The sequence below is a fragment of the Lygodium microphyllum genome, chromosome 5 (genome assembly GCF_053477565.2).
Source record: "Lygodium microphyllum isolate KBCC chromosome 5, Lygodium_microphyllum_v1.1.10, whole genome shotgun sequence".
In the NCBI taxonomy this organism is placed as follows: domain Eukaryota; kingdom Viridiplantae; phylum Streptophyta; class Polypodiopsida; order Schizaeales; family Lygodiaceae; genus Lygodium; species Lygodium microphyllum.
In genome coordinates this window covers 65,072,443-65,087,546 of record NC_141139.1, presented here as the reverse complement: position 1 = coordinate 65,087,546, position 15,104 = coordinate 65,072,443, and the positions used below count along the sequence as shown (strand labels likewise).

At 41.1% G+C, this 15,104-nt stretch overlaps 1 protein-coding gene across 1 annotated transcript; it reads right to left on the bottom strand.

The window, feature by feature from the left end:
• Window positions 1-13,292: 13,292 nt before the first annotated feature.
• On the bottom strand, window positions 13,293-14,215 carry LOC148035913 (pathogenesis-related protein 5-like). Its single transcript, XM_087679029.1, has one exon. The coding sequence runs from the start codon at window positions 14,067-14,069 to the stop codon at window positions 13,476-13,478; it is 594 nt and encodes a 197-aa protein (XP_087535155.1). The 5' UTR covers window positions 14,070-14,215; the 3' UTR covers window positions 13,293-13,475.
• Between the last annotated feature and the right edge of the window lie 889 nt (window positions 14,216-15,104).

Sequence of the window (15,104 nt, the reverse complement as noted above, 5' to 3'; positions counted from 1 at the left end):
GTTCACATAAAATATATTTTTTTAAAAAGAATAATATAAAAATTTTTAATTCCCCTCCCTAGCCCACTAATGTGTTGGAAGGGGAGGGGAATCGCAAGGAAGTGGAAGCTTCTCGCTGGGAGCTTGTACTGTAGGAGGCCATGCCTCTCGCCATGTCAAGAGGGAGGATTTCCCCCCCCAGCTATTTAAGCCGAGGATGATGAGACGATGGAGAAGGGGCTGCTTCCATAAGAAAGAAGGGCGGGCTAAGGGTATAGTGCAGAGGGTCGCCGTTGAACAAGAGGGGGAGGGCATCCTGAGACTGCAGTGGTCCGAGAGGAGAGGGGTGCCGTCACCTAGTTGCGCCAAGCTAGAGGGAGAGGTTGGTCGTGGAGAGAAAGGAGCCACCTCCACTAAAGCCAGTGCCAGCGCTATAGACTATCCGCCGCCAATCCTCCTAGCACCGCCGCCTGCAGCCGTCGACCTCGTTTGCCACACAGAAACGTCGCCAGTCCGTCACCGACACGGCGTTCAATCTCCCTCCTGGTCATGTATGAAGTATAGAAGCTTCTAAAGAGAAGCTTCTAAGGGGGCTAGATAAGCCTCCTTTCACCCTTTCACTCCCTCCCCCCCCTGGGTTTTAAAACCCCTTAATCCCCCTTTCATCCCCCCCCCCCCGACAGTGTTTTTAACCCCTATAAGCTCTTTCCATGGTATTTTGAAAACCCCCTCCTAGTGTTCTTAATTTTCCTTTAGCCCTTACGTTTGGTTTCGAAATCATTCCCCCCCGTGCTTTAACCACTTATAACCCTTTTTTGGGGTTTTCAAGACCTTTTTTTTCCCCGAAAAGTACTAAGGCTTTGAAAAGGTCTTACTACCCCCTCCTCATGGTTAAACCCCTTAGTCGTTCCTTGCCCTTTTCAAACTACCCTTGGGACTTTGGTTTTACCCTACTTGGGAAAAAAAATAAGAAGAGTATTGAAGTGCAAGGGAGTGATGGTAGAATTTCGAAAAGGAGTGTAGAGCTGCTTCCACGTTCGAAGGACTACAATTGCGATGCCTCCTAAGAAAGTCCAAGGCGTAGCCGCGAGAGGATCATCTTCGGGCATCCACGTGGATATCTCACCCCAAACCCAGGTTTTCCTTTCTAAATGATTCTTCGATATTGTTGTAATTCAATCTTGCAAGGTTAATTATTAGAAATAGGATATATTTTCGTCCTAGTGGTTCACGTCAAAGGAACTTAGTCATCAATACTTTTAATGGAACATGCAAATTAAAGAAAGTATAAACACATTCCTAGCAAATATCTTTATGCATTGAAATAAATTATAGGCTAGACTATTATCCATTGAAATAGTATACTTCGATTAAACCTAGAAGTATAAACTGCATCTCGTGTTATTAATCCATATCCTCTTTGCAATGAATCATCATGGAAGGTGCAAGCATGAAATGATTCTTACGATGCATAAACCCTAGGAAAATATCATTTATCAACAGCATAAATTATCAAGTAAAAGGTTGCTTATTTAGCATGAGCTGTGTTCGCAAAGAAAATGAAAGATTAGTTGAAATTAACCTAACCTATGCCCAACCTCAAATTGATAATTTAGGGTTACGCATAGACAATGAATCAAGTGGAAGTAATCTCGAAATTATCTTCTAGATTTAACCAAATTGATACAAACTCAAAACACCTATGCTGTGAAATACTCGTTTAGATTCCAAGTAACATCTATACCTTAAATATTTGCCCACATTCAGTGAATGTAGGGACAGTGAATTGTAATCGTAAAAGGATTTAGGGTTTGACCCTGAGATTCTTACAAAAAAATGAAGCTAGGAAACCCTAGGTCTAATGACGTCAGCTTAAAGAACCGGAAACAGATTGTTTCGTGACTCCATTATCGCATAGTACAATGTGGCACTTTCACAGCAAGTACGGAGTCATATGGTCTTGTGATTGGATCACAAGAAGAAAGGCCAAATTCTCGCAACGAGGATGGCGAATCCTTATGCAAGTTATCTTGCAAGAGGATGTATACTTTGATATCCTTCTTGAGTAAGGAAGATTAATTCGAGATTAAAGACCAGAAACTAAAGTACCCAATGAGCTTTAAGGTTTGACCAAGTTGGGTTAATAGGGTATGCCCTAACCCAGAATATAGGGGATCTTGCCAAGTTGCAAGTCATCCCAGATGGAGTGCTGGATGCATTCGAAAGGAAGGATCCATTCCTTAGCAGTTTGCCAACATAAAAAATGATCAATGGAAATGTTTGTGCTTGCTACAGATTTTAGAGCACTATTTCACTTTATTTGACTAATGAATTAAAAGATAAATGAATATTTATACTTCAGGCTAAAGGCCTGAAGGGAGAGGCAGCTTCAATTACCCTCGACTGCCTACCTGACCCTAACCAAGGGGGTCGTTGACCGTACCGGGAACATGGACCGAACCCGCCACGAGAGGTCTCTCCGTTGAACACTACTTGGAGTAGGAGGACGCTTGGGTGCTAGGGGGGGCTCTGGCAGTAAATCGCTCACCTTCGGGGTCCTGCACAAGAGGTTAACGTGACTCAGGATTGGATCTCGAGGCCCGCATACTAGTCTACGAGTGGAAACTTGGAATAGTGATCCTTGTGGATTGCTGGATAGCCTTCGGGCGGATTGTGGATAAGCCTACGGGTGGAACTCTTTGTATTTCAAAGATAAATATGATGACCTGTTAATAAAGAACTTGTCTGATATAGTTTTTCTATATCAAGTGATAAGATTACGTAAAGGAACCAGTGCTTAACGGGTTAATTTAAGAAGCTGGTTGTTACATGTCCAACTAATATGCTAGATAATTAAATAACTAAAACAACCCGAGGAAATTGCAGAGGATGGGCCATAGGTCCGTCCTACGGATGGGTGGTCCCGGTTGGCTGGGAACTTTTCTCAAAACACGAGGAATAGGAGGATGAGCGTCAAAGGACACGAACAACAAAAGTGTTGACCTAGAGTTAGGACTTTATCCGATTTACGCTGTTTTAGGGGAGTGGAATGGGACTATGCCTTATGGCAGAGAGGTTGAGCTTTGCATCCCTTTCGTTTCCCATTCTCCTTGAACCAAGTGCAGTGTGAATCCGCTTCGGACCTAGCGTTTCTACATTAAGTAGTTCACTTGGGTCCGACGCTAGCTGTTGTTAGGAAATGACCAATCAGGAAAACCCTAATTCAGGTTGATCCTAAGTGGGAATGGCCGGAATACTTCCGCTACATGGCAGACGTGGAAAGCCCTAGATCGGAAACCCCGTAATATTCCATGGGAGTGTCGGGCGGAGCTTTCTAGACATCCTTTCTGATGGACTGCTAAGACGTGTCCTGGATGATACTAGTGGACACGTTACATTTAAATAGGTCCATGGGATTAGCATAGGACTAAGTGACTACTTACTTTAAAGCCTAATTTATATGGCAACCATTCCCCATGGATAGTGCTAGGAAAAAAAGCAATAAAAATGTACTATCTTGATATGGTCATCTATAGTTCCATAGTATAAGGTGTGGGGAATGGAATTCCGTAGTTGTATGGTTTATAATTCCCTATCATGATATGTGGGGGAATAGAATTCCCTAGCTATATAACCTATAGTTTCCTAGTATAAGATGTGGGGAATGGAATTCCCTAGTTGTATGTACGGAATATATGTAAGCATACCTAAGACTTCCTACTATGAGATGTCGGGAATGTGATTCCCTAGTTATATGTAGGGAATGGATTTAGATGTACCTAGGAAATATTAGAGAATTTCCTACATTTCATGGATTTTCCTACTTAGGAAATCTTAAAAATCTCCTTGTGAATGCATTTTCAAGTCACACTTTTCTCCCACTGGAATGGATAGCTCAAACTATATGCTTAAGTTGCTATTGGTTATAACGCCCTATTGCTTCATACTTTGTTTAAATTGATTATGATGACTTGCTACTTGTTTGAAGCAGTTCAAGTTGATGTGGTAGTAAGGCTACTAGTATGGAGGAGGATGCAAGTTCCTAGTCCAACATTACCTGCACCAACGTCTCACAAATATCATCTTCAAATCTGTAGGTATAAGTAGTGATTATTCTCCTTTTGGATACACATTTATTCATGCCATTGTAATACTCTTCTTGTATCATTGTTAAATATTTTATGCAGATCGTACTATGGTAGTGATGTTTCAAATACGTACACATCCGCTGCTGCATCTTCTTCTTCTTTCCCATGCATTGGGGCAATAATTCTGGCTGGAGGATCAGCTGTATCTTTATCTATATAGAGATCTGTTACATCATTGGATCCCTTTCATGGGGCCAAGAGATTGGTAGGAATGAGGAGGTGGTAAGATTCTTGTTCATGATCTTTGATCATTGGAGCAAGGTCAGCATCCACCATAGGCATGGTGGGCATGGGACAAAGATTCTCATGGGATAGGGCTTTTGTAGAAAAGTTAGGCTTCAGGGAAACAAGAAAGGTTACAATGGTATCTTTTTGGATCAACTATGATATCAAATATGTTAGCATCATCATCCATTAGCACTAGGTTGGCTTCACCGAGGGTAAGGTGGGCATCGAAGGGCATCGATCTCCATAATCAAATGCACCACTACCAATAGCATGTTTTTCATCTTCCTCTCATTAGATGGGCATGAGGCCCCAAGCCATTACCAATCGAGTGATACTCTGCATGGAAGACCATGGCTAGGAGGCCTCCCACTATCAGAGTGAAGTAGCGAAAGCATGATAGAGAGGAGAATCAAAGTTGAAAATAGAGAGTACAATAAAGAAGAGCCATGTATTGAAGTAGGCATTATATCTACTTTAAAGGGGCTTTGTGGAGGATTCGAAGGGGCACATGTGTCATTTAGATTCTCAAGGTATTTAGTTGGATTCACAACAACACCACAAAATAGTCAAAAGGAGCATATTGAGATAGAGAAAGTGATGAAGTTGAAAGCTTTAACACAATTGACTAGCGTATTAAGAGGAAGCCAGCTATTGATGTTGTAGAGGCATGACTATGTTGTAGGAAGAGCAGCTACTCTTAGATATATCTTGGTTTTGTATCAATGTCTTTCAAGTCAACTGCCTTGAGTGTCCTTGAATCTTGTCGGTTTGACAAGGTTTGTGCTTTACCATTCTATGATTTGCTTTTGATGCTTTTTGTTGCATTCTTGAAAGACATGCTTTATCTATCAATATATAATTTTAGATTATTTCCTTGCTCAAGTGAAACTAGCAAGAGACAGTGTGCATGATGCAATACACAACCATGGAAAAACCTTCCATGGGTAGATTATGAAACTCCTTCATCACCAAAGAAATCTGGTATTCTGTTTTTAAATATATCTAGTTGTCTAGTTGTGTAGTCTATTTGGAGGAGGTTGGGACTGCAATAATAATGCATACTCTATCTTCTACAAGAGATCGTGATTCACCTGCAAAGAGTGCTGGGGTGCACATGAGAAAGGGGGTAGGGCATGCATGTGACATGAAAAAGCAGGGGTTGCAATTTGCATTAGGGTAGGTATTACTTATTCTCTTAACTGCATTAGGGAAGCTCATACAAATACAAGAAAATACACTTCTTAGCTATTTGTTAGCTCATACAAATCAAAAGTAGAAGATAGCTATAGTGAAGCTTACATGAGGAGGCACTCATCCATGAAACAGCAGGTGCAATCTATCAACATTTTTTATATCTTCATGTAGAGAAGGTGAAGGTAGCTACTATGGCATGCTTAGAATGTGGGCAGAAACTACAACTAAAAGTCTATTACAAAATACACTAAGGGGAATAGCCATGAAATAAAAAATGATGAGCAGTCTTTAGCTTTCCAAGTCAAGATGGAAGATTGAGACTAGGAGAAACTCCTCCTACTCAAATAATGGTCAATATCATTATTGTCATTGCTTCCTCTGACCCAAGATCTTGATGCTCTTTTTGGAAAATTTTGTGCATCTACAAGATAGGATACATTGGTTGTTAGGATCGACAATCATGCAGGGTCAAATTAATGTGTGCCACAAGGTTGCTATGAGCCCTCATGTATTAAGGGTAATAGTTTATATCCTACAATACCCTAATGAAAAGGGTTTGTATATACATTTTTGTAACATAAATATTCGTATATAATAGTCTGGCATCTTAGTCTATAACTAGCCTTATTTCTTTCCTGAAAATCATTCTTGGATTCACTTAGCTTTACATGTTTCCTTGTTCTATTGTCTTATTTTATATTATCTCGTTGACCAAATGCACGAGCATTATTGATGTCTGGTATTTGTGGCAACTTGTTAAGTGTCTTTAGGTAGTGAATTGGCTTTCTAGTTGAGAGTATGCACAAAGGCAATGTGTGAATGGGGATCCATAGCATGACATCCAATGTCATAGTAGGCTCTTTTGTATACCATAGCAAGTCCTTTTGTATGTAGATCAGTGGCTAATATTTTTTATAGTAGGGCATGAATATAGGGAATACATAATCAAACTAATGGAGTGTTGCTAAAGTCTAGCATATAAACTCAAAATGGGCTACACCGGCTTCAAGCAAGTATGGAAAGTTTTACGATGGCAAGTGCTATATATTCTTGTACTCTAATCCAAGAGAACAAATAGATGAACATATTGTAGTTTCTTAGTTGGGAGACTAGAGCATTGTGCTGATCAAACATGTTCTGTCTGGTGCAATGTGGTGTATACGTGATTATCTTCTTTTTTCACAATTGCAAGCCTGTGTATTTGATGCCAGGAGGCATATTTCACGGTGGATTCCGTGCCAGGGTGGATTCCGTGAGGTTTTACGGTGGATTCCATAAACTTAGATGATCGGGGCTCATACACAAAGTGGATTCTTTGTGCGAGAAGTTGATGGGGACGCCTGTCCTTTTCAGGCGTTTCATTAATTTAGTGTGTACATGGGTGATTCCATAGCGGGTGATTCCGCAAAATACATATTAAATTAATAAACGTTTATGAGTTTAGAGTGCGCACTCGTAATAAATTAAGGTTAGGATTTATTTCTAACCAGTTGATTTATTTATGTAGCTGAAGACTGCTAGGTATTCACTTTTGTCGGTTTAATTGTATTATTTTACTAACGATTGTGAATGCTTCAGTTGATGTGTAGAGATAGCAGCAGTGGCGGAGGAAAGCATTGGAGTCTAGCGAGTATTCGACCTATGGATTATATTTTGATAGGCGCCATACCTATATTTTGTTATGTCTATTGAGGCATCGATTGTTTATTATTATTTTGTATGCGCCTATGCGCAAGGATATGTTATTTCTATTTGGACATTGAGATTGGGTGTGCTAGACTCCATGGGCACCCTCCATTAGCTTTATTTCTTATTTTTGTAGAAAGCAAACTCAAAAGCTAAAAGCTTGTTATATTTTTGTAAATTGGGCTATTATTGAGCATGAAGATGGAAATATACATAAAATACATGCTTTGTGAAGCGCTCACACAAGGCATGGGGGGAGATTGAACCCAATTGGTCTCTTGCTCTTGTCGTTCATGCTTTCTACATTGTTTTTTGTGCAAAAAGGTAGAGTTCATTGTTCTTGGGGACCTTCCGAGATTCACTACGTGAGCATACTGCGACTGATCTGCGCACCAGTGGTATCAGAGCGGAGCTGAGATCAAGAGCTTCCAATCACTACCCATCTCATGCGAAGGCGGAGCTCCTGGAACGATCGGGCTCTACAGTCAATCTCGTCGCGAACAGTCGATACAGGCAGACTTCTGGTGATCAAGAACCCCTGTTTCTACTCTTAGATCGCGAAGGACCAGGCTGTACAGGCGGAGGACCACGCAATCGTCTCCTTCACCAAAATCGTGGATAATAGACAAAATGAGTAACTTTTTCCTTCATTAAGCTTCAAAGCTTCAAGTTAATACTTAACCAACTTGATTAGAAGCTTAACAAGGCTTCTCTCCATCAAATCGTCATCGTGGTATCTTCAGATATGGCCGCGTTTTTCGCCGTGAAGAAAAACGCCCCCCCCCCCCCCACGAAAATTCAACGATTAAGCTTATAGCTTAATCCATTGAAGCTAAGTTATATTACTTAAGTCAGACAAGACAAATCTACACTCTGCAAGTCAGCAACTTCAGGTCTTGCACTTCCGAAGTCAAGTTCTGCAAGTCGATTATAATCATGTCCTGCAAGTTCACTAAGTCGGCTAAGTCTGCAACTCTGCAAGTCGGCTAAGTCTGCAAATCTGCAAGTCAGACTAGTCAACTAGAGTCAAAACTGACTAGTGCTCAAAATTCCTAGAAGGGCTATTCCTGCGCAAAAACTCTGAACTGCAAAGTTGTTCGTGGCAAGGTATTCCACCAATACGCAAGTTCGTTGAAGCATTTTCAGCATACGAAGAAGGAAATATCGCAAATTTTTTGAAAATTAAAAAAAAAATCCAAAAACACATAGCCTTGTAACCTCGAATTTGAGCTACGCTCATCCCGCTAACTTGATTTTGAGTGAGAAAGGTCTTTTGAGTTTTACAGGATGACGGAACCACATATGGATGATCCTATGGCTGAAGACGACCTACTTGAGCCTACCATGGAACAAAAGCTGGATCTAATCATGATGCAATTAGACGAAGAATGAAGGGCTAGGCAAGCATTGCAAGCGCAATTGACAAAATTACAAAGAGCGTCTATCGACAAAGAAGAACCTCAAGCTGAAGATTTGATTCGACGTACCATCGATGCCACTCTTGAAGCTCAAACCATTCGCAAGGAATCAAATATAAGTAAACGAAGTTTCAAATTCCGCACTTTCAATGGCATATGAGAAGGAAAGACTGTTTTATTATTCATTAGTCAGTTTGATGACTATTTCCATGAGGAAACCTATCCAGAAAAATATAAAATCAAGTGTGTTACTAATCATTTGGTAGACAAAGCATCACTTTGGTGGATTGTAGTACGCAAGAGCATAGAATGTCCTGCTACTTGGAAAGATTTCAAGAAGAAGTTCATGCAGAATTTCCTACCACTGCAATTTCATGAGAAGGCTATCAAGCAATGGGATCTACTTCAACAACGGGATCGTGAGCCTATACCACAGTATACAGAGCGTTTTTGGAATGCACTCCTACAGCTACGCATGCTTGAAGACGTACCAGAGACGACACATAAGCGGAAGTATATGTCTGGACTTCTTGGACAGTACTACGCTGAAGTGAACATGTTCAAGCCTGCTACCCTTAAAGACGCCATCTCACTAGCTCACGACACTGAAGATAAGTTACGCGGTAGAGACAGACGACCACAGCAATTCCAAGCCAATGGTAATTATGGATCTAAACAATTCAATTCCAATTTTAGAAGATTTAATCCAGGTCGTTTCTCTTCACCATCTTTCCGTAAGAATTGGGCGAAACCACTTGCATTACCATCCAATGTCAATCCAAATCCTAAGCCTATTCCACAAGCAAATCCAAATGTACCTAGACTTCCTGCCATTGCAAATAATGTAACCAAAGCCAAGCCAATAGTATGCTATAAATGTCACCAGCCCGGACATCTCGTAGCAAATTGTCATTCAAAGAAGCCACCAGCTCATATCAACTATCTTGGAGCCATGGACGAAGACGAACATGAGGATATGCCTGATTTCACTGAAGATGAGGAGGGCACTACTACTACTTCCGACACTTTACCAGGTATGTCTACTCCACATTCATTATTGACTATGAAATGTTTGGTGCATGGAAAGGAAAAGACTATCTTGCATGATGACGGTAGTACTCATGATTTTATTTCAGCAAAATTGGTAATGAAATTGAAATTACAGACTGTACCTACGCATTATCGCATAAAAGCTGCATTTTTAGGCACTAGGTATAATGGTACACAAGAAGTCCAAGATTTAGAGATTCAAATTGGTTCATACACTGAAAGAAGAAATTTATTAGTTGTTCCATTACAGTCGAGTGACATTATTTTAGGAATGCCTTGGCGACACCAGCATAATCCAGATATAGATTATTCCACACACACAATGAATATTAATTTTCAAGGAAAATCTATTACATTATATGGTATGCATGCATCTAATGTTTTTCCACTGCTTTTGCATACTCAAGCAAAACGTGCATTACGCAAGAGTACTAAATCATATCTCATTTGGGTGAATGAATTGCAAGCAAAAGAAAATCATATGCACCCTAGGCATAAGGAATTTCTTGCATATTTTAAGGATTGTTTTGCAGAAGACCTACCACCAGGTTTACCTCCTTCACGTCCAGAAGACCATAAGATTGATTTGATACCTGGCACACAACCACCTTGCAAAGCACCATATAGGCACAATCAAATAGAGCAAAAAGAAATCTAGAGTCAAGTTGAAGAATTACTAAATAGAGGCTTAATTCAACCTAGCAGTTCTCCATTCAGTGCACCTATACTCTTAGTCAAGAAAAAGAATAATACCTATCGTATGTGTATTGACTACCGAGCTTTAAATAAGATCACTGTAAAGAATAGGTATCCTATTCCTAGAGTTGATGACCTTATGGACAAACTGCAAGGATCTTCTATATTTAGTAAAATTGACCTTAAGTCTGGATATCATCAGGTGAGGCTAGATAAATCTGACATATTTAAGACTGCATTCAGAACACAGTTTGGCCATTACGAATTCTTAGTCATGCCATTCGGATTGACTAATACCATTCCGTGCCACGGTGGATTCCCTGAGGTTTTACGGTGGATTCCATAAACTTAGATGATCGGGGCTCATACACAAAGTGGATTCTTTGTGCGAGAAGTTGATGGGGACGCCTGTCCTTTTCGGGCGTTTCATTAATTTAGTGTGTACATGGGTGATTCCATAGCGGATGATTTCGCAAAATACATATTAAATTAATAAACGTTTATAAGTTTAGAGTGCGCACCCGTAATAAATTAAGGTTAGGATTTATTTTTAACCAGTTGATTTATTTATGTAGCTAAAGACTGCTAGGTATTCACTTTTGTCGGTTTAATTGTATTATTTTACTAACGATTGTGAATGCTTCAATTGATGTGTAGAGATAGCAGCAGTGGCGGAGGAAAGCATTGGAGTCTAGCGAGTATTCGACCTATGGATTATATTTTGATAGGCGCCACACCTATATTTTGTTATGTCTATTGAGGCATCGATTATTTATTATTATTTTGTATGCGCCTATGCGCAAGGATATATTATTTCTATTTGGACATTGAAATTGGGCGTGCCAGACTCCATGGGCACCGTCCATTAGCTTTATTTCCTATTTTTGTAGAAAGCAAACTCAAAAGCTAAAAGCTTGTCATATTTTTGTAAATTGGACTATTATTGAGCATGAAGATGGAAATATACATAAAATACATGCTTTGTGAAGCGCTCACACAAGGCATGGGGGGAGATTGAACCCAATTGGTCTCTTGCTCTTGTCGTTCATGCTTTTTACATTGTTTTTTGTGCAAAAAGGTAGAGTTCATTGTTCTTGGGGACCTTCTGGGATTCACTACGTGAGCATACTGCGACCGATCTGCGCACCAGTATTGGTAGGAGACCCTTTCTTCAACAATACAATATGCCAATGGAATTGCACGTCCCATACTTGAATTTGCAGTTCACATAATGCCTTTTGTTAGAATATAGTGCTTCTAGATCGTCTTATCACTGTAATCCTGTAATTGTCACCGTACTTGTGGTGGAAAATTGAAAGTTTTAGTTAGAAAAACAAGCTTGAACAAATTGAAATTCTGCTATGCTATCAACCAACCATCATAGCTGTATTTTTTTAATCTAGTTAGCCACAAAATTGGGTGGCACCATTCTTGAATCATAGATGGACTACTCTTGTTGTGTTTAGGATCTGTCTTGGGTACAACACATTCTCAGAGAAGCTTCATATTTGTCTTATTAGTTTAAAAAATATAGGTCTAGAGGTGTTTAGAGCATTATAGTAGACCTGTTATAACAACTATAGATAGATTGCTCTCTTGATCCATGGCATTTCCTATAATAGCTATAGATGGATTGCTCGAGCTCCTATTGCAAATGTTGGCCCTTATTTCAAAAGGAACTTTCCATCATTCCCAATATAAGAAAAAAAAGGAAATTCCTTATCAATTCCGTAGTTAAAAATGGAACGTTTCTTAGTTAGAGAAAATTCTTACACAAAGAAGTTTCCCTCTTTAGTTCTTAGGAAAATTTTCCTATGTAAAAAACTTCCAATGTGATTCCCTAGTTTCTCTAACTAGAAAATGTTCCATTTTCTCTATCATTTACTTTTCCTACTTATGTGTATTTTAAACAAGGGAATTCCTTTTTTTTTTCCTATGTAGGGAATGATTAAAAGTTCATTGTGTAACTCCTTCATTTGTAGCTACCATAGTCATCATCACCCCGATAATCCTCATGGGACTATTTTGTGCCCAGCTCAACTCTGTCCATGGAGTTTGATGATCAACTCTAGATGAATTCTTTATAGAATAGTGATAAATGAATGGTTTAAAATAAAACACCAATGCTATTCTCCTAGTATAGTCCTACGGAATTGCTTCGCATTTCAGTGCTGTCCTGTCCAGTGTGGAAAACAACGATCTTTGACCTCTTTTCTAAAAGCTCGGTCTACCACGGACGATGACAGGAAATGGCGTTGCGAATAGAGAGACGATGAGCTTTTATGCGTTTCGTAAAGCTCAGCCCACCTCAGATACTAAAATTGATAATCATGTTTTGCGACGCATCATGACCAATGTGCAACATGACTTGTGTCTCTTCCTTGGCAAATCTTATCGCTTACAAAGCACGTCAAAAGAAGATTGGGAAATCATGATATATGAAAGTGCAAAAGGAGGCTTCCTTTTCCATGGTCGCTTTGGACTATCGTCGCACATGCAGTTCCGCGTGTATAGGAGCTAGACCCGGAGACGATTACGATGTTTATGACTTCCAACCTGGCTTACTGCCAGGGCATCCGGAACCCACGATTGCCATGACGATAACAGCCGGAAGTCTTCACTAGTCTAATTTGATGTTAAATTATCGGCTTGTGGCTATGATAATACACTCCGGAAGCACTTACAGGTGCGTTGATGCTACATACAGAAGTCTTGAGCCTAATTTGATGATAAATTCTTGCAGGCTTGTGTACTCACAAACACCTGATTATAGGTGCGGAAATGCTTAGTCGACCATTGGAATGACGACGAGAGCTGCACGCGATTTAATTAGACCACCCCTTCGTCCAAAATTCACTCAGAAGTAAGGCACATGACTCGAATCAGTACTCTGTTATGGGTAGTTTTGAAAGTACTCCATTTCAACCATGGAAAGTTTATCCAATGTCAAAGTCACATGCATTCACAATCGGATGACGGACATTTTTATTACAAGGCACAGCTGGTACGCAGCAGCTTGCACTAATAACGAGGCGCTAGTGCGGGAGGCCATATATTAATAGAGATAGGCGGGTATTCAGGGGCAGAAGGTGATGCCGCAGGTGCCCCCCGTGGGCGTGCCGTGGGTGGCGTGGTCGTCGCCGGACCAGCTGTAGGCATCGGGGCAGGAGGCGCGCACGTTCTGGGCGTAGCTGGTGTTGGGGTCGTCGCGGTTGGGGTTCACGCATGCGTTGCCGTTTATGTTTGCCGAGGGACAGATGGAAGCCGCCGCGCTGCAGGAAACGCTCTCGCCGTTGCATGTGATGCTCATGCCCACGCCCAGCTGAAAGCCGTCCACGGCGCTCACGTCGTAGAAGTCCGTGCCCGCCGGGTTGTTGATGGTGAACTCGGCCAGCAGGCTCGGCGTGCCCGTCCCGAAGTTCCCCGACCAGCCACTCGGGGGGGTCAGAGGCCTGGACTCGCCGGGCGCCAGGGAGAAACCTGTGGTTCCGATGGACGGACCGCCGGCGTTCTCGCGCACTTGCACGCCCAGGGTGGCCCCGCAATGGTTGGCCACATTGAAGGAAGTGGCCGATACAATATTTAACTCACCTCTCATACTCATCAATATCATTGTCACGACGGCCAGTGATCCTACTAGGGATGACCCGCAGCAGCTTGCACCAGCCATATTGTCGTATAATTAGTTGTGTGGGCTGATCTAAATTTGCTGGTGTTTTCTGATGCCGCTTCTACCAAGAGGAGTACTGATCTGAGTGAAATATATGGTCTGTTGTGTTGTGTTATGATCTGCACCTATACTTCTTGAGTCTTGATTCATCTAATTTTGCGTACCAATTCTACTCTTATATATAATTACCAGCGCAGAATCCTGATAGAAATAGAAGACTGCTTTACATGTTTTGGGACGTCGTCAGAAGTCAGCAAGCGACATCGTTGGCCCGTCGATGAATTAGTTATCGTGAGTGTGCAATCGACCTGTGCCGCGGTCCCCATCCAGGAGAACGGCGAGCATGGACAAAGTCCCCATCCAAGAGAACAGCAACCATGGACAAAGTCGCCTTTCGACATCGCTGCTACATCTCTTGCTCGAGGTCTCTTGTCCCACGTATGAGACCTGGGCTATCGCCAACCTCAACGATCCGACCTATTCAAACGTGGAACGTGAAACGCTGGACCAGGGCAACCGTGGTCCAATTTGTAACTTACGACGACGCGTTTAATATCCAGGTCGGAATCAGAGTTCTCCTCGGAGGCCATCACCAATACGTGAGGCATTTTCAGCGCTTATTTCTTATACGACACGGCACGAAGTTGTCACGCCCTTCAGCCCTCAATTCATTCAAATTTGACAATATTGCCTGTCTTTAGATGAGTAGGACTTTCATACTCCTTTATTGAAAAAGGAATTTCTTTTTCACCTCAGGCATATTACTACACGGGAGGAACCTGCCAAGGCCCTCAGCCCTCAAATGTGAAAGGAACTATGCCTTTTGTTGAAGGGCAACCTTTTTTTATCATCCTTCCGAACAAAGTTAGGCTGGTGAAATTTACAATATTGTGCTTCTTTAGATGAATAGAACTTTCCTAGTCCTTTCTTAAAGAAGGATCTCATTTTCACATAAATTAAATGGCCTCATTCAATGGAGTATCACTATTATGTAGCACTAATAATTTAATGAATTATTAGAATAAAACATCATAC

Coding starts and splice junctions, on each gene's coding strand:
- LOC148035913 (XM_087679029.1), bottom strand. CDS start 14,069: ATGGCTGGTGCAAGCTGCTGCGGGTCATCCCTAGTAGGATCACTGGCC.